The sequence below is a fragment of the Chrysochloris asiatica genome, unplaced genomic scaffold (assembly GCF_000296735.1).
Source record: "Chrysochloris asiatica unplaced genomic scaffold, ChrAsi1.0 scaffold00006, whole genome shotgun sequence".
NCBI classification, from domain to species: Eukaryota; Metazoa; Chordata; class Mammalia; order Afrosoricida; family Chrysochloridae; genus Chrysochloris; species Chrysochloris asiatica.
In genome coordinates, this window is record NW_006408524.1 from 1,351,066 (window position 1) to 1,373,656 (window position 22,591).

The window sequence follows — 22,591 nt, forward strand, 5'->3', positions numbered from 1 at the left end:
CACCATTATCACCCTCACCACCACCACTACCATCATCACCACCACCGCCATCACCATCATCACCACCACCACCACTACCATCATCACCACCTTCACCACCACAATCCACACTATCACAACCATCAACATGACCCACAAGTGCCACTCCTGTCACCACCATCAACACAACAATCACCAATAACACCATCACCACCTCCACCACCATCACTACCATAGCTGCCACCATCACCACCACAATTCATCACCATCACTATCGTCACCATGACCCACAAGTGCCATCAACACCCAATCACCATCACCAGTCTGTCACCATCATTATTTATGTCATAACAACTCCCCAAGCGCTTACTCCTATATGAAGGTGGTTAATATATTCACAACCATGGCGTGACACACTCAGCTTACAGATGAAAACACCGAATTGCAAAGATTTATGTGGCTCTCCAAGAGTGGGTAGCACAGGAGTTTGGCTCGGTACTATTTGACCCCTGCCTTGTGACTCTAACTCCAGGTTCTGATAAGATCTAGTATTCCCTTCCCAAATCCCCTGGGGCCACAGAGGCGACAGTCACTACAGGAGCAAACAACATGGCAACTTGCTCTGGAGGCCTGTCCAGTGGTTGAGGTACTGAAGTCATCGAGGAAGGGAGCAGTGATGGTGCCCAGCAGACAGGACCCACATCAACACTTCCTCTTGCTATGTGCAACACCTACCCCATGAGTGGCCTTACAGTCTGGTGGTGCTCCAGGGGCAGGAGCCACTGCCTGAAGGACCTCTTAGAACCTGAAGGGTGTGGGATGCCCAGGTTCCCCCAGCCTGGGCAATTGAAGAAGGCAGAGATGGCATAACGGTAACAGGGCCACAGGTAGAAGAGGTTGGCACACATTGTCCTGATTTACAGGGAAGTAGATGAGGTCATTCCTGGATCCACCCAAGCCCCTCACCCATTAACAAGCTCCAGGGGACACCACCTAGAGGTTTTCCACACTGAGGCAGTCTAGAATCCCCCAGCTCCCAATGTCTATGCAAGGACACACGTGGGCACCTCCCTCTACATCCACACCCTCTCCCTGAGTGTCCAACAGGTGCCCAGCCACATTTCTGCTGCCATGCTGGCCTCCACACATTAGTTCCTGGAAAGGCTGGGCTCAGGTTTTCCTTGTTTTTGTGTTTCAGCACCTAGTGCTGGCTGGCCCATGGCAGAGCAACAGGAGAGAGGTATTTATGTTGAAGGGTATGAAGTGCTAGGATGCCCCAGGTGCTGGGTTAAATGCCTTATCTGAGTGTACTCAGGTAAGTTGAGTCTGTCCTCATGTAAGATGTCCCAACAGTCATTAGAATGAGGGACTATTATGATCTTAGAGAAAACTGAGCCTCGGAGAAGGCAAGTGTCCAAAGGAAACAGCAGTCTGCCTTCCTCACCCCTCCAAGACACTCTCCTGAGCCAGCTTTGAGATCAGGATTCTGAGGTCAGGTCAGGCTACCGTTTGCTTCTGGAGCTGTGGACCCACATAGGCCATCACGATCATCTCGAAAGCCGGAGCAGCCACAGCCCCTGTCAAGGTTGCTGTGAGGAGTGCTGTGGGGGGGCCCAAGTTAAAATGGCAGGGCATGAATAGACTAGGAACCTCCTTCTCTGTCCTGGGTCGGGGCAAAGGCTCTGCCTTGAGTCTGTTTCTGGGACTTCTGCAACAGGCCAACGGGCTTTGCTGTTCTGTGTCCCTCAAATGGTGGGCCATGTTGCTGAACTCAGGCTGTCTGCCGCCACCTCTTCTTCTCTTTCCTGTCACTTAGCTGCTCATCACATCTGTGTGTCCCGTGAGACCCCACACTGTCTACCAGGAAACACTGTTTCTAGGCATGGTCTTCCAGGGGCATCCGGTATGGCCCCTGAGCTTGGAGAGCCTGTGTTGGGGTGTCTGCATGCACACATGTGCACACAGGCATGTGCACATATTTAGCAGGAAGAACAAACCCTAGGTAGAGTCCAAGAGAGGGGCCTGGCATTCTTCAGGTCTATGACCCACTGTGTATCCCTCCACACACCCACTCTCTTAGACCTTCAGCCCTGTCACAGGTCAGTGGAAAAAAGGCTGACCAGATCTTTGGCAAGGACTGCAGCACAGAGAGGCCACCTGGGGCTGGGGCTCAGGGGTGTTAGACTCCAAGTCCACAGTCTCCTTCAGTCCAGAGCTTTAGGGGCAGGAACTGTGCTCCCTGTCACCATCCTGTTACTGCTGTGGGAATCTGAGGTTTTCACTCTTGCCCAGGAAGAGCCTGGTCCAGATGGCCCAACATCCATCACTCAGACACTGATTGACACATGATTTATGTAAGTCTCCTGTTCCAGAGCCAGGTCCCCAAGCATAGGGAGTAGCTGTTAACCACCAGAATCCTGAGCCTTCAGCTGACACCGATCTCCTCAAGGTGACACCAACCCAGTCAGAAGGTGCATTCCCAATCAAACCCCCTGCAGACAGCACAGTGGAGGGCCCCCTGAGCCTGGGAAGGGATCTGGGAAGGAGCCAGCTGTGGCCCTGTGTCTTTAAGAGCCCTGGGAGATCAGAGGGACTATTACTCACAGTCCCTGTCTTGTGTGTCCTCTGCTCACATACTTCCTGCCCTGGAGGCCAGAGGGCTGTGGGGTGCTCCAGGGCACTCTAAGTGGGAGGTGTGCCTGGGCTGTCTGGAGGTCCCCTGAGCTAAGATTTCAGCAAACTCCAGTTCAGCTGTATCTGGGGGGCAAGAAAGGTTTGGAAAAGGCTATACAGGGGCCCAAGTCACTCCTTCAGCCAGCTGGTTTCCTCTTCCCTGCCCACCTTCACAGTTCTGACCCATACACCTAAGTGTGCTGGTGCTCTGAGGCAAGAGTCTTCTACACACACACACGTGTGCCCACACACATGCACGCACATGCAAGTATAAGGGGCAACACTCATGCGCACACGCTCAAGCACACACGTGAACACATGAACACGTGCACACGTTCAAGCACACCTGTGAACACATTAGCGTATGCACACATGCAAATACATACATATATACATATGAACACCCATTCTCTCTCCCCATCTGCTCCAAACACGCAGGCCACCATCTGTCGGCTACCAGGGTGGAGACGCTGCCTGCTCCTTACATCCAGTGGCTTCTACACTTCCTAGAGAACATGCCAGGTGTTGGGGGGAGACTGAGGGAACACAGGGTGGTAGTGGGCCTGCCCCTTCTCAGGGCATGAGTCATTCTGGGCACTCTAGGGAACAGCTTTGAGCCCACAGGTGGCCAGGCCCAGACACTGGTGGCAATGCCAGGTAGGGCCGAGGGCCTGTGGGCACACTGGGGTACCTGGGATGCCCTCACAGCCATAGCATCTTCCTTCCCACTCAGGCCCAGCCTGAGGGTGGGTGAGGGTGGCTGTAGGGCAGGCAGTGACAGGCTCAGGCAGGCCACAGGGCAAGTCATGGTCTCTGAACCCTGACCACACAGGGTCCCAGGGCTGCACAGACTGACAAGCAGCTAAATATAGCTCTGCTCATGGAGGGAGGGGATGAGGTCACCACTCCTAAATCAGGGAGGTGAGAGGCAGCTGAGAGCTCACACCACACGATACCTTCTTGTCTCTACGCCAACATTTACACACGCATGTCATCCCAGCAGGCACCTCTGAAGCTCCAAGTCAAGTGGCATGAGGGCCCAAGGGAAGGGAGAGAGGTGTCCAGGGTGCTCAGATCTAGCCTCACAAGATGCCGCCTGGAGCTCAGTGAGCACCTGCTCCCCTTCCCACTGCTGCCCCTTCTCAGTGCCGTCCCAGCCTGAGACCTCTGCCCTGCCTCCAGCACGCAGGCTCACCCCTCCATGCAGAGAAGAGGTAAGGGTGGCCGGGCCAGGTAGGGCAGCAACAGAAGTGAAGGTGAGAGAGTCTCCACTGGGGCTGGAGTGGGTGAGGTGGTCAGCTATGGTACTTACAGGTCGAAGACGAGGTAGTGGAAGCCTTCCTCAGAGATGCTGTCATGGAGACGCACTGTGGGGACAGGAGAGTAACCTAAGGAGCTGATGGAGCCAGGGTGAGCACCCTTTACCTGGGCTTGCCTCCTCCATGGCACAGAGTGGTCTGCTCATCCCAGGTCACTAGCCAGCCCCCAGAGCAGCAAGTTCCTCACAGTAACCGAGAGCTGGATCCTACCCAGGGTGGTGAATGGGGAAGGCCCAGCGGTGGCCACGAGATCTTCTGGGGTTAGATACCTCCTGAGAAGCCTGTGGGATAGCTCGGGGCCCCACGCCTTGGGGTTGGGTGCGCAATAGAAAGGAAAACCACCTGCTTGTTTTTACTTTCTTATCCCCACTTCCACTGACAAAGAGCCAGGCCCCTCTCAGCCCTGTGGGCAACTTCGCCCACCCAAGGCCCAGGAAAGCAGTCACTGAATGGAGACTCTGTGTGGTAAAGCAGCTGAGAGGAATTTCTCTGTCTTCCTCCCACCCAGCCCAGAACTAGCCTGAGAGCACCCAGCGGTGGGGAGGGGAGAAGCTCAGGGGCTGGCCTAAGGAGGCCGGAGGCAAGGTGGAGCCAAGTGCTGTGGTTTACGAGGCGTGGCCCTGTGTCCAGAGTCCCAGACCTGCCGCTGACATGGGGACCCAGCAGGGAGGAGCCAGGGCCACTTACGTGCTCTTCGTGGTTACTGTTTATAGAAACGCATGGATTTTTGTCTGTTTTTTCCAGATCATTGGAACTGAGAGCAACACCCAGTACAGAGCTGGGCAGGCTGAGATTTGCTGAGTAAATGAATTAATGAACAGCTAAGTGACTTTCAGCACAAAGAAAGCAGACCCCATTCCTCTCTCTCCTGGGCACTACAGAGCAAATACTTCTAAGGAGCCATTCAGTTTGGATCTTGCTCCCCTCTGCCAAACCCACCTGTCGCTACAACAGCAGCAGTAATGAAGCATCTATTGAGTGATCAGTACACACCAGACACCTTAAAGTGTTGTGCGTAAATGGGTTCACTCAACCTTTGCACGGACCCTGCTGCATAACTTGTAGATGTAGAGGCCAGTGCACAAAGGATGAAGGTGTCAGGCAAGCTAAGCTCAGACTTCAAAGCCCTGTCCTTGGATTCCCCTGGTCCTGGCAGACAGACCTGGACCCTACTCCCCTCTGCTCTCAGGACCACCGCTGGTACAGCTGGTGCTCGCGGTCCAGGTTTGAGAAGCAAACAGGCACTGACTTCCAGCCTGACCCCTTTCCTCCTCACGCTCTCTCATGTGTCCTAGTTTCTATCTGGCACCAGTCCTCCCAGGAGCTGTCCTGCTAGAATCTTCCACACTCAGCAGCTGTAATTTGCCCCACCCCCATTTTCTGTTACCTTGCAGCCCCTGGGCCTCAGATGTTTCCAGAAGGTGCTATTTCTGAGGAGCTGCCTGCACCTGGCCGAACGGTGCCAGTTCTACTGAGAAAGGTGCAGAGGGGTCCACAGGCTTCCACCAGGGTCAGCACAGATGCCCCTGAAGAATTCTCCCTTTGACACTCAGTCCCACCCTCACCCAAGAGCCGGCTGAGTGAAGAACGTCTGCCCTTTTTACCTCATGTACCAGCCAGGCAGGGGCCCCTGGGTGATGGTGATTAGAGAACCCACACACAGGGTGTCACCCAGAGCGTGCAGAGCCCTGCACATGCCGATACTCTTGGTAACAGGGCAAGTCATGACCGCTGTCACCCCCAGAGTGATTTCCCAAGGAAGACCCCAACCCTGAGAGAGGCCTTACAAAGACATGCCTGACAGAGTCACGGCAGGGAGAACAGGTACTGTGGTTCTGCACCCCTTGCCAACCGACCTCCTTCCTGTGCCTGGAGCCTTCCTCTCCTGGCCTGCACCACTTCTGGATCTGCTCAAGGGCAGGCACCCAGCCCTCCCCCTCTGCCCCGCCTGCCCTCAGAAAGTGAGGTCTTCCAAGGCCCTGTGTACCCTGCACTGTCCCAGGCCTGCAGCAACTCTTCCTGCGTCAGCACACCCCTGCCTCAAGAGGGTGTACTCACCTTGTTATTAATCCTTCCTTCTCAGCAGCCTAGGGCAGCCCTCCCTCACTGAGGACTGTACCAACAACAGAGGACCTTTCCAGACTGCCTAATTCACCACAGGCCCCCACTTGGCCCAGGGTGCCTGCCACACCGACACCACAACCTTCCCGAGCTAAATAAAAGCCCCTTGTCTCCAGACTCCTGTCTAATTGAGAGGCGCCCAATCAACCCTGTGGGTCTCCCAAAGGGTCAGCACTGTTTGAACAGTCCCCATGCCTCCAAGAGTGTCCCCTCTGATATTTTCTCAACGGTAAGTCTGGAGTGGAGAAGAAAAGTATGGGGAATAGATGATGTTGTTAAGTGCTGTCCAGTTGGTTCCGACTCACAGCAACCCTGGTGCATTTAAACCACCAAAAGCGGCTGGTGAGTTTGAACCACCAACCTTGCGGTCCAGTGCTTCTCCTACAGCGCCACACCAGGACTCCATGGGGAATGAGGGAGGAGGGGAGAAGAGGAAGGGGAAGGGATGAGAGGAGGGAGGAACGGGGAGGGCTCTCTGTGGACTTTCTCTCTTCCCCTCCTCCAGGCTCAGAGGTACCTGTATGTGCTTGGGGGGTGGCGTGCTTCAGGGGTCTGATCTTTGGGCTTTCTGACTACTCTCTCAGGGGGCTACATCCCACCCTCCACTCCATGCCTCTGTCATTGGATTGCCCTCTCAGGGTCTGCTCTACCTCACCTCCCCTCCAGGCCAGCTCAGGTCGTCTCCCACAAAGGAGCATGTGGGTAGTTCAGATGGTGTGCATGTGAAAACAGTTAGGTTACTGTTGTTGTTGATAAGTGCCCGCGATAGTTACGTTGTTGTGGTGGTCAATGACTACCATTGAGTCAGTTCAGGCTCACAGCGACCCTGTATAGAGTTTCCATGGCTGTTAATCTTTCAGTAGAACACCTCATCTTTCTCCTTGTGGGCTTGAACCACCAACCTTGTGGTTAGCAATCCAGTGCTTATCCGACAGAGTCACAGCACTACCCTAAGTAGTTATGCACTTATTTTAAAGGTTTAGGGAAAAAATCTACACAAGATTTCACAGAATATTGTTAAAAACTGGGCCGGGTTAAAAAATGTTATAAAATTGATTCAGATGAAAACACTAAGTAATGCTCTAAGTAGCATACAGATGTGGCACAGAAATAAATCCCTGGAAGTCCTAAAATGATGTCTGGAAGAGCTAAATCTGGGAAAGCCTACATCAGGCGAACAATGATCCCTTCCAAGCCTGCTTCTCTCTCTCTCTGCCACTCCCCACAACCCCCTTGGGATGTGACATCTTTGACACCTTCAGGCTTTGTTTTAGGGGCCTGAGGGCTGTGACCTCTACCCTCTTGCTGAGAAAGGGCCCTGGGATCGGCCAACGTTCCCCTCTATGCTCCAGGGAACAGTTGGAGATGGGGATGTCCTTCTGCACCCCAGAGGCTGCTTGGAGCACTGACCCCACCCATATCTCACCTTGTCCACCCTTCCCACCAGCCTTCTCTGTGCCCTGGGAGGTTCTGTGGTCCCCAGAAGGCAGGGACATGTGGCAGAACCACTTAGAAGAAGAGCTGCGGCAACGCAGGCAGCAGTGAATGTTTCAGAGACTGAATGGCTGTCAAACTTCCACTGGTATGCTCATTACTGGCACGAGTCTCCTAAGACCACACGTGTTTCAGTGTACCTACCTGCCTGGGATCAGCCAACCTAGGAACAAGGTGCAGGGGAAACAATGAAAAGTACTTGCTTCCTTTGCATGGTGTGGCCAGTGGCTGGAGAGAGCCAGAGTCCCAATTAGACAAGTTATTGTATGAGGAGGGAGAGCTCGAAGGAAGGAGGAGGCTGAGGAGCCTCACACATAAACCTTTGTCAAACTCTGCCCCCTGGGCCAGGGCTGAATGGGGCTCTGATGTTTGCCCTGAAGTCCTGACACAGGCCCAGTTTTGTGATGCTAATGTCATCATTGTTAAGTGCCATTCAGTCAGTTCCCATGAACAGAGACCACGTATAGGGTTTCCTTACAGTCAGCAATCCAATCAAGACAGTTAAAATTTTTGGCTGCCATAGGCTCCATTAGCTCCTATATTCCCAGCATCCAAGGCCTTGGGATATCTGCTAGTCTTACTAGCTGCAAGCCTACTGGGGCCAAAGTTATCTATCTATTTCTTGTCTCTGTACCTCCCCATGTGAGTGTGATGAAGGCTTGACCCTTTCTGCTGGAGGTACCGACTTCAGCACCTAGGACAGCTCCTGACCACATTAACATGGGTTCAGTAATGTTATGGAATCTCTAAAAAGGATCTGTTCAAGTCCCAACCCCTGTGTCTGAGAATATAACCATTTTGGGAGAAAGAGAATCTTTGAAGACGTTCTAATGCAATCTGAGGGAGAGTTTGCAGGATGCACAAATATAAGTCAATGTACACCCAGGGCTCCCAGAAACTGAAAGAGACAAGGAAGAGTTCTTCCCAAGAGTCTTTGGGAGAACATAACCCTGCTGATACCTGAGACCTCTGGCCTCCAGAAAAGAACCCTGATGGCACAACTGTTAAATACTCAGTTGCTAACCCAAAAGGTTGGTGGTTCAAACCCACCAGCCACTTCACAGGAGAAAGATGTGGCCATCTGTTTCCAAAAAGATTATCACCTCTGAAATCCTATGGGACAGTTCTACTCTGTCCTATAGGGTGACTGTGAGTTAAAATCGACTCGAGGGTAATGGCTTGGGCTCCAAACGTGTGAGACAATAAATTTATTTCATTTTAAGTCACCCATTTGTGGTACTGTTACAACGGCTCTAGAAAACTAACACGCAGAAAAGTGGAGTGCTACTGTAACAAATGTGAGGGGGATCTTAGAATTGGGTAATGAGTAGAAGCTGCGAGAGTTTCAAGGTCTTTGATAGAATAAGACCAGACTGCTTTGAGATGACTTGTAGTTAGTTACCTAGTGCTGCCAGAAATACCACACGTGGGCAACTATAACGGACGGAAATGTAATGTCTCACAGATGAAGAGGCTAGAAGTTTGAATTCAGGGTGCCAGCTCTGTAAGGCTCCCTCTTACTACATCTATTCTGAGCTTCTTTTCCTGGATTCCTTGGTGATCGTGTGGGGTGTAGCTTCCCCTCCATTTGTGATTCCTTGTCTTGCTTAATTCATTCTTATTAGACCTCAAAAAAGATTAAGACCCACCTTATATCAATACTAAGGAGCTCTGGTAGCATAGTAGTTACGAATCAGGCTGCTAATCTCACAGTCCGCAGTTCGAAACTACCACCTGTTCCGTGGGAGAAAGATGAGGCTTTCTGCTCCTGTAAAGATTTACAGCCTCAGAAACCCTGTACAGGGATGCTATGAGTTGGAACTGACTCCACGGCACATAACAACAACAACAACACATCAATACTACTTCATTATTTTAACAGAGAAAATCCATTTCTAAATAGGCCTTCTTGTTGTTAGGTGTCGTGGAGTCAGTTCTGACTCACAGTGACCCTGTATAGTGTTCCAAGGAATGGCTGGTGAGTTTGAATCACTGACCTTGTGGTCCAGTGCTTTATCCCACAGCGCCACACCAGGAAGGACTTCAAACAAAACTATAACCACAGATATGTTGTTGTTGTTGGGTGCCATCAAGGAGGTATTGACTTATTCACAACAGAATGAAACAGTGCCCGGACCTGAGCCAACCTCACAATCACTGTTACACTTGAGCCCACTGCTGCTACTTCTGTGCCAAATCCAACTCTTTGGGGGTCTTCCTCTTTTTCACTGACCCTCCACTTTACCAAGCATGATGTCCTTCTCCAGAGGCAGGTCGCTCCTGATAATATGTCCTAAGTATGAAAGATGAAGTCTTTCCATCCTGGTTTCTAAGGAGGTTTCTGGCTAAATTTCTTCCAACCCAGATTTGTTTGCTCTTCTAGCAGTCCATGTTGTTGTTGTTAGGTGCCATTGAGTCGGTACTAACTCGTAGCAACCCTATGCACAACAGAACAAAACACTACCTGGGCCAGCCTCACAATCACTGCTATGTTTCAGCCCATTGATGCTACCACTGTGCCAATCCATCTCATTGGGGGTCTTCCTCTTTTTCTCCAACCCTCCACTTTACCAAACATAATATCCTTCTCCAGTGATTGATTCCTCCTGATGATATGTTTGAAGTATGAAAGGCGAAGTCTGGCCATCCTGGCTTCCAAGGAGCACTCTGGCTGTACTTCTTCCAACACAGATCTGTTTATTCTCTTGACACTCCATGGTACTTTCAATATTCTCCTCCAACACCATAACTCAAATGCATCAATTATTCACGATCCAACTTTCACACACATGTGAAGCTACTGAGAATACATTATTGTTGTTATTGTTGTTAAATGCCATCAAGTCAAATCCATAGCAGCCCTGTATAGGATTTCCAAGGAGCAGCTGCTGAGCTTGAACCACCGACCTTGCAGTTCAAATGTCTTTGAAGTCTGATGCATTAGCCCACAGTGCCACACCAGGACTCCAATGAGAGTATGTAGATGGGACAAAATTAAGGGGCGAGTGCTAGACTCCTGAAATACTATGAAAGAAAATGGGCCAGTATGGTATTAAGCTACAAGCATGTCTTGTTCTTCAAGAAAAGGAAAGGATGGTTCCCAAGGATGGTTCAGGGGTGTCACTGTAAACCCAAGGACACAGCCCAGGAAGTAGGGCTACTCTTTCCCCAGTTTCAGAGAATGGGCTCACCATCCTGTTGGACCCACAGGGCTATTTTCAAGCCTTGAGATCCAATGGGATTTGTCATGTTAGGTTCTGGATTTGCTAGTTGTTAAGTGCCATTTAGTCGGTTCCAAGTCATAGCAATCCTGTATAGGGTTTCTAAGGGGCAGCTGGTGGGCTTGAACAGCTGACCTTGTGATTCGCAGTCCAATGCTGATCCTTTGGACTTGCTTAGAACTTGATTTTTCCTTCCAATTTCTTCCGTTGAGAATGGGAATGCCTACCTGTGCATGTCCCATCACTGCACTGTAGAAGCAGCCTGTATCCTAGGTTTCACAGATCTACAGATGAAGAATTTCTCCCAAGATAGGCCACACCCAGAGCCTCACCGCTACCTAATTTAGATGGCTTAGATGAGATTTGGGATTTACAGGGGATGCTGGGAAGGCATGAAGGTGTTTTGTATTATGGGAGGAACATGAATTTGGGGAGGAGAGTGGGAAGACTGTCATGAATTGAATTGTAGTGGGGGTAGGTATGTGTAAGTCCTAACCCCTGAACTTGTGAATGTGACCTCATTTGGAAACAGGGTTTTTGAAGATGTTATCAGTTAAGTTAGCATGAGGTTATACTGCAGCAGCGTGGGCTGTCTTCCTCTCTGAGTACTGTTCTTATAAAAAGAGAAGAAAAGACAGACACAGGAAATAGCCCATGTAGCAGGGAGGTAGCACCGTACACCAAGGAATGCCAGAGAATTAAGATGGCAGACTGTGTCCGCCTCAGGATTACTAAGTGACAACCAGGTACAGCACAGGTGTGCTTGGAAGTGGGGGCTCCACAAGAGAGCAGGCCTAGGCTGCAGGTCCACAGAGGAGGGTGCAACATGGCAGTGTCCCCCCCAGATGCAGAGCAGAGTGAAAGACTGAGCAGAAACAGATTCAAATAACCCCTGTGACCACCTACCTAGAGGAGCCAGTCCCTTTACGAGGTTTCCGGCTAAGTGTGGGCTGGGCTCAGTAACTGGCTTCAGATGCACACAACTAGGCAGAGCTGAATGTGAAAGGAGAAGCTTTGCTCTCCTTGGCCTCCTTCTCCTCCATCACATGGAGCCAGCCTCCCCATGGGTGAGGCCCTGGGAACAGACCCTCAAGTTCCCATCAGGTCTTCAGTTACAGGCCAGCCCCCTAGGCCAGCATTCGCAGCAACCTGGCCCTGGGAGAAGGACCTCGCTCTGCTATTGCCACCTGGATATTCTTAAGAACTTGTGAGCAAGAAACTCTGCATTTTCATTGTCTAAGTCACGGAGCCAGCCCTGCCGACCCAGCTGAGCTATTCTTGACTTCCTGACTCACAGAAGTCAGGTATATATGCTTCTTGCAAGTGAAGTTCTGAGGTAGTTTTGTAACACAGCAGTAGCTTGAAACCACCCTGCAATGTGGGCTGTCTGAATGTCCCCATTTCACAAATGACGAGGCTGCGTCTCCACACAGGAATGGCTGTGTCATGATCATGCAGCTTGAGAGTCTTAAACAGGCTCAGTCCGGGCCTGGGCCCTTGAGACCCCTAGCATGGCACCTCAGAACGGGGGGCTTCACAGTCTCCACCTGCTTTCTGTGGAAACAGTCTCCATCGCTCTTGCATTCCTGTGAGGAAGAAAGGAAGACTTCGGTTTACAGATGAGGAAGCTGCTGGGGAAGGAGGCACACTCTGTCTTCAGGAGCACACCTCCTCAGCCCCAGCTGGTGATGGGGGTCCATGTGGCTAATGCCTTGCAGGGGGCCTGTGAGTTCCCTGGGCTCCTGGTGAGAGGTCAAGCTGGAACCGCCCACAGAAGGGGGTTCCTCATCTCCTAGAAGTCCTCCGCAACTACTCAGACAGCTGTCCCAACTCTGGGTCTGCACCTACGAGCTCAGATATGCCCTCTGTTGGGTTCTAGAGTGTGTTGAGGTCACTGCAAGCAAGAACTCCACAGCCCCTTCTCAGGGACCCACTTGGAAGCCCAGAACCCCTACGCCTCCAGGCAGGGTTAGGAGGCGGCTTATTGAAGATCTGTCCACATCCTGAAAATATACTTAGAGCAAACAGGCCCTCAGTTAGGGCTTAAAGGATGCAGAAGGAGGAGAAGGTGTGGTGGGGTTAGGGAGGGTAACAAAGCTGGAGGGCCAGGGCAAGGGAGTGTGTGTGTTGAGGGGGCAGCTGATGTTGTAAGTGCCGTCGAGTCAATTCTGACCCATAGCGACCCTGTATAGGGTTTCCGAGGAGCAGCTGGTGAGCTTGAACTGCCGATCTTGCAGTTCAAACGTCTTTGCAGTCTGGCGCATTAACCCACAGCGCCACACCAGGTGGTCAGTGGCACGCTCCAAATGCTGTTGGAGGGGCACTAACGATGGCTGCCCAGCCCAGATGAGGGCTCAGTCCCCAAACTCCCTACAACTAAGGTATCTCAGAAGCCCCTAAAGCAAGGAGAGGTGGAGACAGACACACAGCCAACTCCATGAGGGAACTCTAACACGGATCCAGATGTGCACAGATGCCACAAGTGTAAGGAAGGGGAGTCCCTCCCAAATTGAGGCTGAGATCACAGTGGGTCAGCACACTGTGGGGTCACCAGCTTGAGAACTGCATCACCCCAGCCTGAGACTCAGTCTGGTTTCATAAATAAAGGGTGTCATGACAGGCAGAGGATCCCATGATACTAGGGGGCACAGACTGAGATCTCTAGGCCAACACCGTGCTTCCACACCGTGGGCGGGTTGTGAGACTCCACCAAGTGGTTGCCCAGATGCACCAGGCAGCCCAGGCACCCTCTTTGGCCTTGTCCTCTTGGCAGAGTCCAAAGCCTGGGTCGTCCTGGGGACCTTCTCCACAGCCTCATAAGTCAAATGCAGCCCTACCCCACCCAGAGCCTGGTGGACCACTGGCCACGCTTCTACTCCATCCTAGAGCTCCAGATGGTCCTGGGGCAGCATTCTTCCCAGACAGGAGGCTGCCTGTTCAGACCTGGCCTGGGCCAAAGTGGACACTAGCAGCTCCAAGAAACGGGTTGTTGTTAGGTGCCATGGAGTTGGTTCTGAGTTGTAATGACCTCATGCACAACAGCGAAATCCCGCCCCAACAGCACAATCGTTGTTAAACTTGAGCCCATTGCTGTTGCCACTATGCCAATCCATGTCGCTGGGGGTCCTAAATTTGTGGATAGCACTGTGGTGCGGTCTTTTGGGAAGTCTTTGTAACAGGGCTGCTGTGTGACCACTCCAAGGACACTTCGTTAAGGTCTGTGTGTTTTCAGTGTGGCCACTCCAAGGACACCTCGTTAAGGTCTGTGTGTTTTCAAGCAGTGGACCTGGAGTGCTCCATAGGATCACCTCGTTTCACAACCCCTCTCTGTAGAGCCTGCTACCCTCCTCACCCCCAAGACACAGGACAGGGTTGGAGACCAACCCAACTACACCCCCTGTCCGGTGCCCCACAGAAACCCTGAGCCTCCTTCACACGGGTCTGAAAGTCGGATCCTCAAACAGGGGCAGGCCGCCCACCCCACCCTCTGCCTCTTCTCACCGATGTTGGAATGCTTCAGCAGGCGGCAGATCCGAGCTTCTCTCTCCAGCTTCTGGTGATCTGAGGGCGGAAAGAGAAGAGTCATCAGCTGTGAACAGCTGTGCTGGCTAGTGAGCTCATCCTTCCCACTGTGCACTGGGGTTGGTAAGCAGAGAACACTGGGGCAGGGGCCTTGTCCAGGGCAATGCAGTTTCACTGGTAACACCTGGGTATGGGCCAGTTGAGCAAGGCTCTGGCAGGAACCCACTGGAGTGGAGAGGTAGGTATGGGGTGGGGAACTAGTTCCGGGGGAGCTGAGGTCCATCTACCGACAGTGGAACCGAAGGCCCTGATTCAGTCCTTCACTTCTCTGCCCTAATTGTGTGACTCCTGCGAGGTGTCTGCTGAAGTCAGGGCAGCAAGGCCTGAGGACACTTTGGAGACTGGCTCTGGCAGATATCCCAAAGTGGATATATCCCTTGACCACTTGCAACTTGCATAGATGGACATACAGCAGGTCTGGGTGCTGACAGCTTGCCACATTTGATGCTGCAGGACAGGAAGAAGAGCCCAAGGCACTGGAAAAAATAGCTCGTCTGGGAAAGAGGAGCACACTGAATTGTGGGGGGAACCAGACACAGCCCCGGAGCGCCCTGAGCCTCCCCCATTGGCTAGCCACCTCTGGAAACTGGGGGTACAAGAGTACCCCAGCCATTCTAGCTCAAAGTCTCATCTCTAAGGCTGGAGCAAGATTCCAGAGGCAGGTGTATAGGGCCAGACCCCCAAAAAGGAACAAACAGTGTATCAATAAAAAATGTTATATTTCAAACAAACAAGTCCCAGCAGGATTTAAAAAGTTGACGGAAATTTCAGTAGCAAAAAACAAAGAAACAAACCTACATTTCCATTGGCAGGAGAAAAGATAAATTGATTGTAGTTACAGTCACACAAAAAAGGGTTCCTGGTGGTACAGTGGTTAAGCACTCAACTGTTAACCCAAAGGCTGGCGGTTCAAAACCACTCACTAGGCTCCACAGGACAAAGATGTGGCTCCATGAAGAACAAGCCTAGAAAGTTCTAGGGGGCAATTCTACTTTGCCACGAATCAAAAGAGGACTCAGTGGTATCTATCCACTAACAACATGGCCTACCAAGAGGCAGTGATGGTTGCACGGGTAGAATTCTCCCTGGGATACCTGGGTTTGTTTCCTGGCCTTTGCAGCTCATGTGTGGCCATCCCCTAGCCCTCAGTGCCTGTTGCTATAATGCTGACAAGGTTTCATTGGAACCTTCCAGAAGAAGATGAACTAGGAATAAAGGCATAGTGATCTACTTTGGAAAATCAGCCAATGAAAAGCCTACATAAGACATTAAGATCTGCAACAGATCACAGGGACGTCCTAGAACCAGGCAGCATTCAGTTCTATTGTGAGTGGGTCCTTGTGAGCTAGAGGCCAAGTGAATGGCAGTGAACAGCAACAACGGAATACTATATAGCAAAGAAAGCACCTGCTGTCAGGCTAAACCCAACAATGTGCAACAGGGGAATACCTGAAACATGCTTTCATTTACAGAAAGGTTCAAAACAAACCTGTCCCTGAGGCATAGCCACATGTAGAAAGCTACAAAGACGACGATTAAGGTAATCTCCTCCAGGAGGTGGGTTGTGACTGAGGAGGGGGAGTCTGGGGCAGGTCCCCTACGCCATGCCAGCTGAGTCCCTCACAGAGACTGGAAGCAAGGGCACAAGAACTACAGCATTAACACACCAAAGCTGGTCACAGACAGATTCCTAACTTCTTGTTAAGTGCTGACTCATAGGATCCGTATGGGGTTTGTAAGGCTGTTAAATTTACCTGGGGAACCCCAAATAGCACTCATCAGTGGGGGGAACAATTAACACGTTAATTTAGAAACGATTCTAAAGTGCAAGTCTATAAGTGCCTCACTTAAGCAGAGATGTTACCCCAACAGCGCCCTTCTGGAAGGAGAGGAGCCAACCCCTGAGATCTCCCATTTTTGGAAGGCCGCCGAGTCATTCCAGAAGTGGGCTCTTCCTGTGCATGTGGTCAGTGAAGGTCTGGATGGGAGACACCCGAACATGGACTTTTGGGGACTTTGCATGTCCCTTGGTGGAGCAGGAAAAAGCATGCCAACACTAGGACATCCATTAAGCTCTTACCCTCTCCCTCTAGGACAGTCCTGAGGAGCCCAGCAGCATGAGGTGGGGAACAGACTGTAGTTTGGGGCCATCACAGCAGGAAGGACCAGGCTCCTCCAGAGTCAGGTGCCCAGCTATGGTACTGTCCGCAAGCTGAAGGAACAGTGTCTCCCTTCCCTCCAAACCCAGACCAGCAAGGCTTGGGGGCTCACCTTCCTACACAGACCACAGAGCAAAGCCAGCCCAGACTCTCCACTGCAACAGAAGCAAAGGTGCCCAGAGGCACACAGGGGGGTAGAGAGTAGTACTGATGATAACCTAAAATTGGAATCTCAAGCCAGATGCAGAAGCAAAGTTGTAACTAAGGATATCATTGCTGACGTCAGATGGATCTTGGCTGAAAAGCAGAGTACCAGAAAGATGTTTACTTGTGCTTTATTGAGTATGCAAACGTTTTCAACTGTGGATCATGACAAACTATGGATGATAACATTGTGGAGAATGTGTATTCCAGAACACTTCATTGTGCTCATGAGGAACCTGTGCATGCACCAAGAGGCAGTTGTTCAAATAGAAAAAGAACAAACAAATCTGTGTTGGAAGAAGTACATCAAGAATGCTCCTTGGAAACCAAGATGGCTAGACTTCATCTCTCATACCTTGGACATATTATCAAGAGGGACCAGTCCCTGGAGAAGGACATCATGCTTGGTAAAGTGGAGGGTCAATGAAAAAGAGGAAGACACCCCTCCCCACCCCCCACCCCACCTCCAGTGAGATGGATTGGCACAGTGGAGGCAGCAATGGGCTCAAACGTAGTACAGATTGTGAGGACAGCGCAGGACTGGACATTGTTTCATTCTACAGTGCGTAGGGTTGGAATTGACTAGCAACAACATCAAAACTGGAAACATCCCAAATATCCACCAATGTTAAATTGGATGAACACACTGTGACCTCTGCAAATCAAACAAAGCAGAGACAGAGACACACAGAATGGGCTCCCTTACCCATCTCTACATACCTCAAAAGCAGATACTAGTCACCACCTAGGACTGGGAGCAGGCCCCACATCCACAGGGCCACACATTAGAGAACTGCAAGTGAATGGTTATTTCCAGTCTCAGAACTCGTGTTCTTTCTACTGGGACAGTCAGGGCCTCACAGGTGTGGGGAGGTGGGCTTTCATCTTTTGTAGTATTTTCTTAAGCTTATTAATCTGAAATTTTTCCAACTAGGAAAAAAGCTGCCAAGACTAGTACAAAGGTCTCATGTACAGTTCCCCTTCCAAGTTTGCACATGATATTCACTGCCTTCTCTGAAGCCTTGGAGAACTAGCCAGGCACTCTGAGTCCCTGGGCAGGTCATGCTGTGGACACTTCTCCAGGGCGTTCTACTAAGTAATTCCAGAGCCACTATAGGTTCCGAAACTCTAGCAACACTGTTATCTAACCTGCAGCCCATATTCCACCATCCTGGGTGGCTCACAAGGTACTGCAGACGGACAGGAAGGAAGAGGACTGATTGGTAGGGACCAGGGCTGAGCAGGGTCAAGGAGAATTGGAGGCAGAGACAGGGTAAACTGTTTTCTTTTGAAAAATGCCTGATTGTGGTCACAAATTTAAAACAAACCAAAACAGGAGAAAAAACATTTGTATGGAACCATTTTCCTGCTAAGTCATTCATTTAAATGGTTGTATTTTATTCTGAGAGTTGAATGAGAACTGAGCTGCCATCCAAAATTCTTATATGTATTTGTGTGCTGTTGTCAAATGCTGTCGAGTCGTTTCTAGCTACAAGCCAACCATGCAGTGCGGTGCTTATCCTACAACGCCATGCCAGTGCCCTTGGTATTTCTGTGGTGGTGAGAAAAGCACCTTGACCACAGAGTCCAAGCCAGGTCTCCCTCTGGTCACAGGTAGAGCCAAAGGGTGAGTGTCCCCATGACTGTAGGTAGAGCCCAGGGGCTGTACCCCCCACCCCATGTCCTGCCTGGCAGACTGCCCCCTCTGTAGATGAGCCTGCAGTCCCTGTTCTGTCCCACCAAGACCACACATCACAACCCCATATCTAAATGGACAAGAAAGGAGCTGTGGGGAGTGGTTGTCTCAGGAAGGCAGTTTGGGGTGATGAGGGTTCCCTGGCCTCACAAAAACTCTTAAGAATGCATGGACCTTGCTATCTTCACACAGTGGGGTTATTACTGAATTTCCAGGGTCACGCCATAAACCTGATCCGCAGTGCAGAGAATGACCTCATACAGTTCTTCTACCCAGAATCCTTGTAACTCCTACCAAACAACTTTTTTCCTGGTGGGCCTGGGTGAGAAAAGATGGGAAAAGATGCTGATAGGATGATGATAATTCCATTGGGATTGTTAACAGAGTAAACTCTGATAGTAAAAACTTGGAACTCTAACGTGGGTTTAAAATGAGTCATCTCAGAAACAGGAAGGGAATCTTACTGCCCTCAAAGAAGAAGAGTCAGAAGAAGACTGCATCCTTTGGACGCTAAGATTCCTGCACATTGAACCTCCCAACCCAGGCACAGAGAGTTGTGATGTTGGAGGGGAGCAGCAGAGCCAAGAGTCCGAGCACAAGACAAAGGAGTTGGCTACCCAGCCCACTGAGCAAAGAAAGCTGGGACTCTGGGCAGGAGGCTTGCTTGCGAGTGGGGTGCTTCCAGGTTGCTGATCCACAGAGACAGAGCTGAGTGCCCCCAAACTGAGACTTGTGGTGGAGAGGTGTGCCCTGTGGGCATCTATCAGCAGTCCTGAAAGAGCTCTGAGACATTGCCTGGGCAGCGAGGAGCCTGCCTGTGGGCACGATTGAGGAGAGGCTGTTCTGACACAGGACTGTTGCCTGAGCTTTGGCTGGTCCTGCACTGTACCCTGACAAGTTTCCAAATAAAACCGTGACAATGTGAGCATTGTCTCTGAGTTCTGTGTGGCCAGGGCAGTGAATTACCGAACCCATCATGCGTAGAACATTAACGGAGGGATAGTTGGCTGGCGTAGATCTTTAACACCATTCTGGATCAGGCTAAGGAAATTTCATCTAACCCCAAACAGTGACAATAAGTAAGTCATAAACTCAACACACCAGGTGAAACCTGGAGAACTGCAACCCCAACCTATTCCCTGTGCCTACACTGCAGGGTCTAGGATGGACTTTGGCCTCTGGTCTGCCTCTCCTGCTCCTCTGGGCCTGCCCACTTCATTCTAGGTAGCTTAGGAGAGACAAGGAAGGCCCTGGCCCTAAGGGACCCACCCCTCCTGTACCTACAGAGAGGTGGCAGTGTTCAGCAAGCAGGGATTGGGAATGGGCAGCAGGAAGCTCTGCGGTCAGGAAGCCTGTCTTCAAGGGTACTGCAGAGGCAGCCTCACACACACAGCTTACATCCCTGCCCTGCCTGGGGCTCCACCACCCTATAGGACCCCAGACTGGCACTCTGGCCAATGGAGGTCCCTACAGAGGCCAATGAGCACAGTCCAGCCGTCCTCACCATGCAGTGTCCTGGTTAGGGTAGATGTTGGGGGCTTCTGGAGGGTGTCTGGGTGAGAGCTCTTGGAGTCATTCTCCACATCACCTCCACATCCCACCTCCAGAACCTGTGGCATGGCCAACACCTCCAACCTCCTACACGGTGGCTGCCCAATCCCTTCAGATGCACCGTGGAAGGGTCTGGCAGCTATGATACAGTCATCTGCATGATGAAATGGGATATAATGAAATCACCTCCTGGCTCAGAGCTGCTGGGAGCAGCCAATCAGCTGAAAAGGAGTTTCCTTGGGGGTGTGACCTACTTCCAATACATATGGATATTCTGAAAAGCTCCTTTTTCACTCTGCTGGATCTGAATCCTGCACCAGCTCCTCCTCATCTGACCTCAGATTCCTTGGATTTGAACCAGTGACCTGCCATATTACCTGCCATTCCTGGAAGTCGTTAGCCTCTGCTACCATCTTACCTGCCAACCTTGGATTTACCCCCTTCACAACCAGCAGCCTGCCCTCTGATCTGCCAATGTGGCATTCCTCATCCCTGCAGCTACATGAGTCAGGAGACGTCTCTAGCCTGACATCCACCCCATGGACTGGGAACTTGTCAGCCTCTACAATGACACACGCCATCCCTGTAAGATGAAGCTATCTGTGTATGCATATGTAAGCTTCTCTGCTTTGCTCCTCTAGAGAACCCAATATAAGACACAACCTTTCCTACCCACCTGCCTCTGCGAGCACCAGCAGCACCTGCATAGGCCTTGGAGGTCAGGGTAACACAAGGTCCTGGGCCTCCAGGAGCTGCTGATGCAATGAGGCACCTGCGTTAAACCAAAAGAAAACAAGAGCATCTACGATCCTGAGTCTGCCTGTGGGAGACTTGAAGTGCAATGTTTGAGTGGGGTCCTGAAGGATGAGTAGGAGTTTGTCACTCATGCTGGTGAGAGCCTCTCAGAGAACTCAGTTCACATTCCCCTTGGATGGGCAACCTGGAAGAGCACTCATAATCTAATCCTCTCCTAAATTCAGGCAGGCTTAGGACCCCAGACCTTAAATGGAGAAAAGGGGATGTACCTGTGGGTACACATTTAAGCCAGGAGGTGACCAGCTTGTTTCATCCCACGTGTATGTATGTGTGTGTTCACCATTATACACATGCTAGTGAGTGACTGGCTTGCAGACACTCTGGCAAAGGCATAGAAAGGAGCTAGTTATATTTCTCACCAGAGAAACGTCCCACGGATAACACAGTACTCATTTATACCCCCATAAAGTCACTCATCCAAGGAAAAAGAAGGGACTTCCAGGGCAAGATGGTCAAGCAGACAGATGCACTTAGCCCACCCTCTGCAAGAAAGACATGGGATACCAAGTGAGACAGATACAGGCGCTGATACTGGGACCCTGAGCTTCCAAGGATGGCATGGAGAGGTGGGCTGGGTGCCCAATGGAAGAGGAAGCAAAACATCAGCAGGAAGAAAGATGGGCGGGCTCTGGACTGGCACACAGTGGTAAACACAACAGCCTGCAGGCACAGGACACAGCTGGAGGTTGACCACAAGAGGCGTGTGGTTCTCCTTTGTTCCTGCACCCTCTTGGGGCCTGACCTTGCCAACACTACAGTTAGGAGCACCCCTACATGCACAGCATCTGGAGGTGCATGAACCCACCCTGAGCTACAACAATGAGTAGAAAACCACGTTCACACTTCCAGTCTCTGCCACATCCACCGGGGGACAGGTAGTGATTGCCTGAGAATTAAAGATAAATATGGCACCACAACGTCTCAGAAAACAGATCATTTCAGCTTACACAACAAGACAGGGTGCTTCAAACAAGTGACCAAAATACAAAGAGTCAGAAAATATAATACCACAGATGGTATCAAACTACTTGACAGGGAGTTCAAAAGACTGCTACCTTGAGCAGGAACAAACAAGATGGTGGATCGGGTGGAAGTGCAGTAAAGGAGCTCCGCCAACAACAACACAGAATACCCGACCAAGCAGGCTCAGGGGCTGGTTCCAGAACTCTGAACCACATATAAAGGAATACTTAGAAGGTTGAAAAGCTCATAGCTGGGGGAATTTGTGGCAGAAGCAAGAAATCTATTGCTTTCTAGTCCAGGATGCTCGGCTGCTCCAGGAGCTGCCATCTTGGATGAGACCATGCAGGGGAAGGATCGGAGCAGCCACAGACACCTGGCAGAACCACGGAGATAAAGGTGTGGACATTCTTTTCTTTTGGAATCTGTTCATTGGTCCTTTGCTGTTTGTGCACCTCCATTCTGGTGACTATAGGGGTGCCTGAGCTAGTGGGCACTCCAGCCCCACCCTCGGAGGGTTCTACTACGCATGTGCACAGATCTACTCAAAATTTAAAGAGACAGTTTCCAATTAAAACCAAACGGCCACAGCCGACCCTGAACTGTTTCCGACTAGAAAAAAGGCCTGAACAGGGATTGTGCAGTGGGACAAGCAGACAAAAGAGGAAATAGGCCGAAAATTAAATCCTAACTTACGTCAAAACGACCAACAGTGGTATCTTGAAACTTTTCAGGAAGAAGAGTGAAAAGGGAAATCCATTCCCTGATCACTTCTACCTGGAGGCATTCAGAAAGCATAAAAAATACCAAAATACA

At 51.0% G+C, this 22,591-nt stretch overlaps 1 protein-coding gene across 8 annotated transcripts in view; it reads right to left on the minus strand.

The window, feature by feature from the left end:
* Positions 1–22,591, minus strand: part of CAMK2B (calcium/calmodulin-dependent protein kinase II beta) — a 188,031-nt gene that overhangs the window by 39,334 nt on the left and 126,106 nt on the right. For all 8 annotated transcript variants that reach the window (XM_006832088.1, XM_006832089.1, XM_006832086.1 and 5 more), the window contains exons 3-4: positions 14,309–14,368; positions 3,965–4,019 (exon numbers count right to left, since the gene is read on the minus strand). In XM_006832088.1, coding sequence (XP_006832151.1) covers positions 3,965–4,019; positions 14,309–14,368 — 115 coding nt within the window. The remainder of the gene's footprint in view (positions 1–3,964; positions 4,020–14,308; positions 14,369–22,591) is intronic.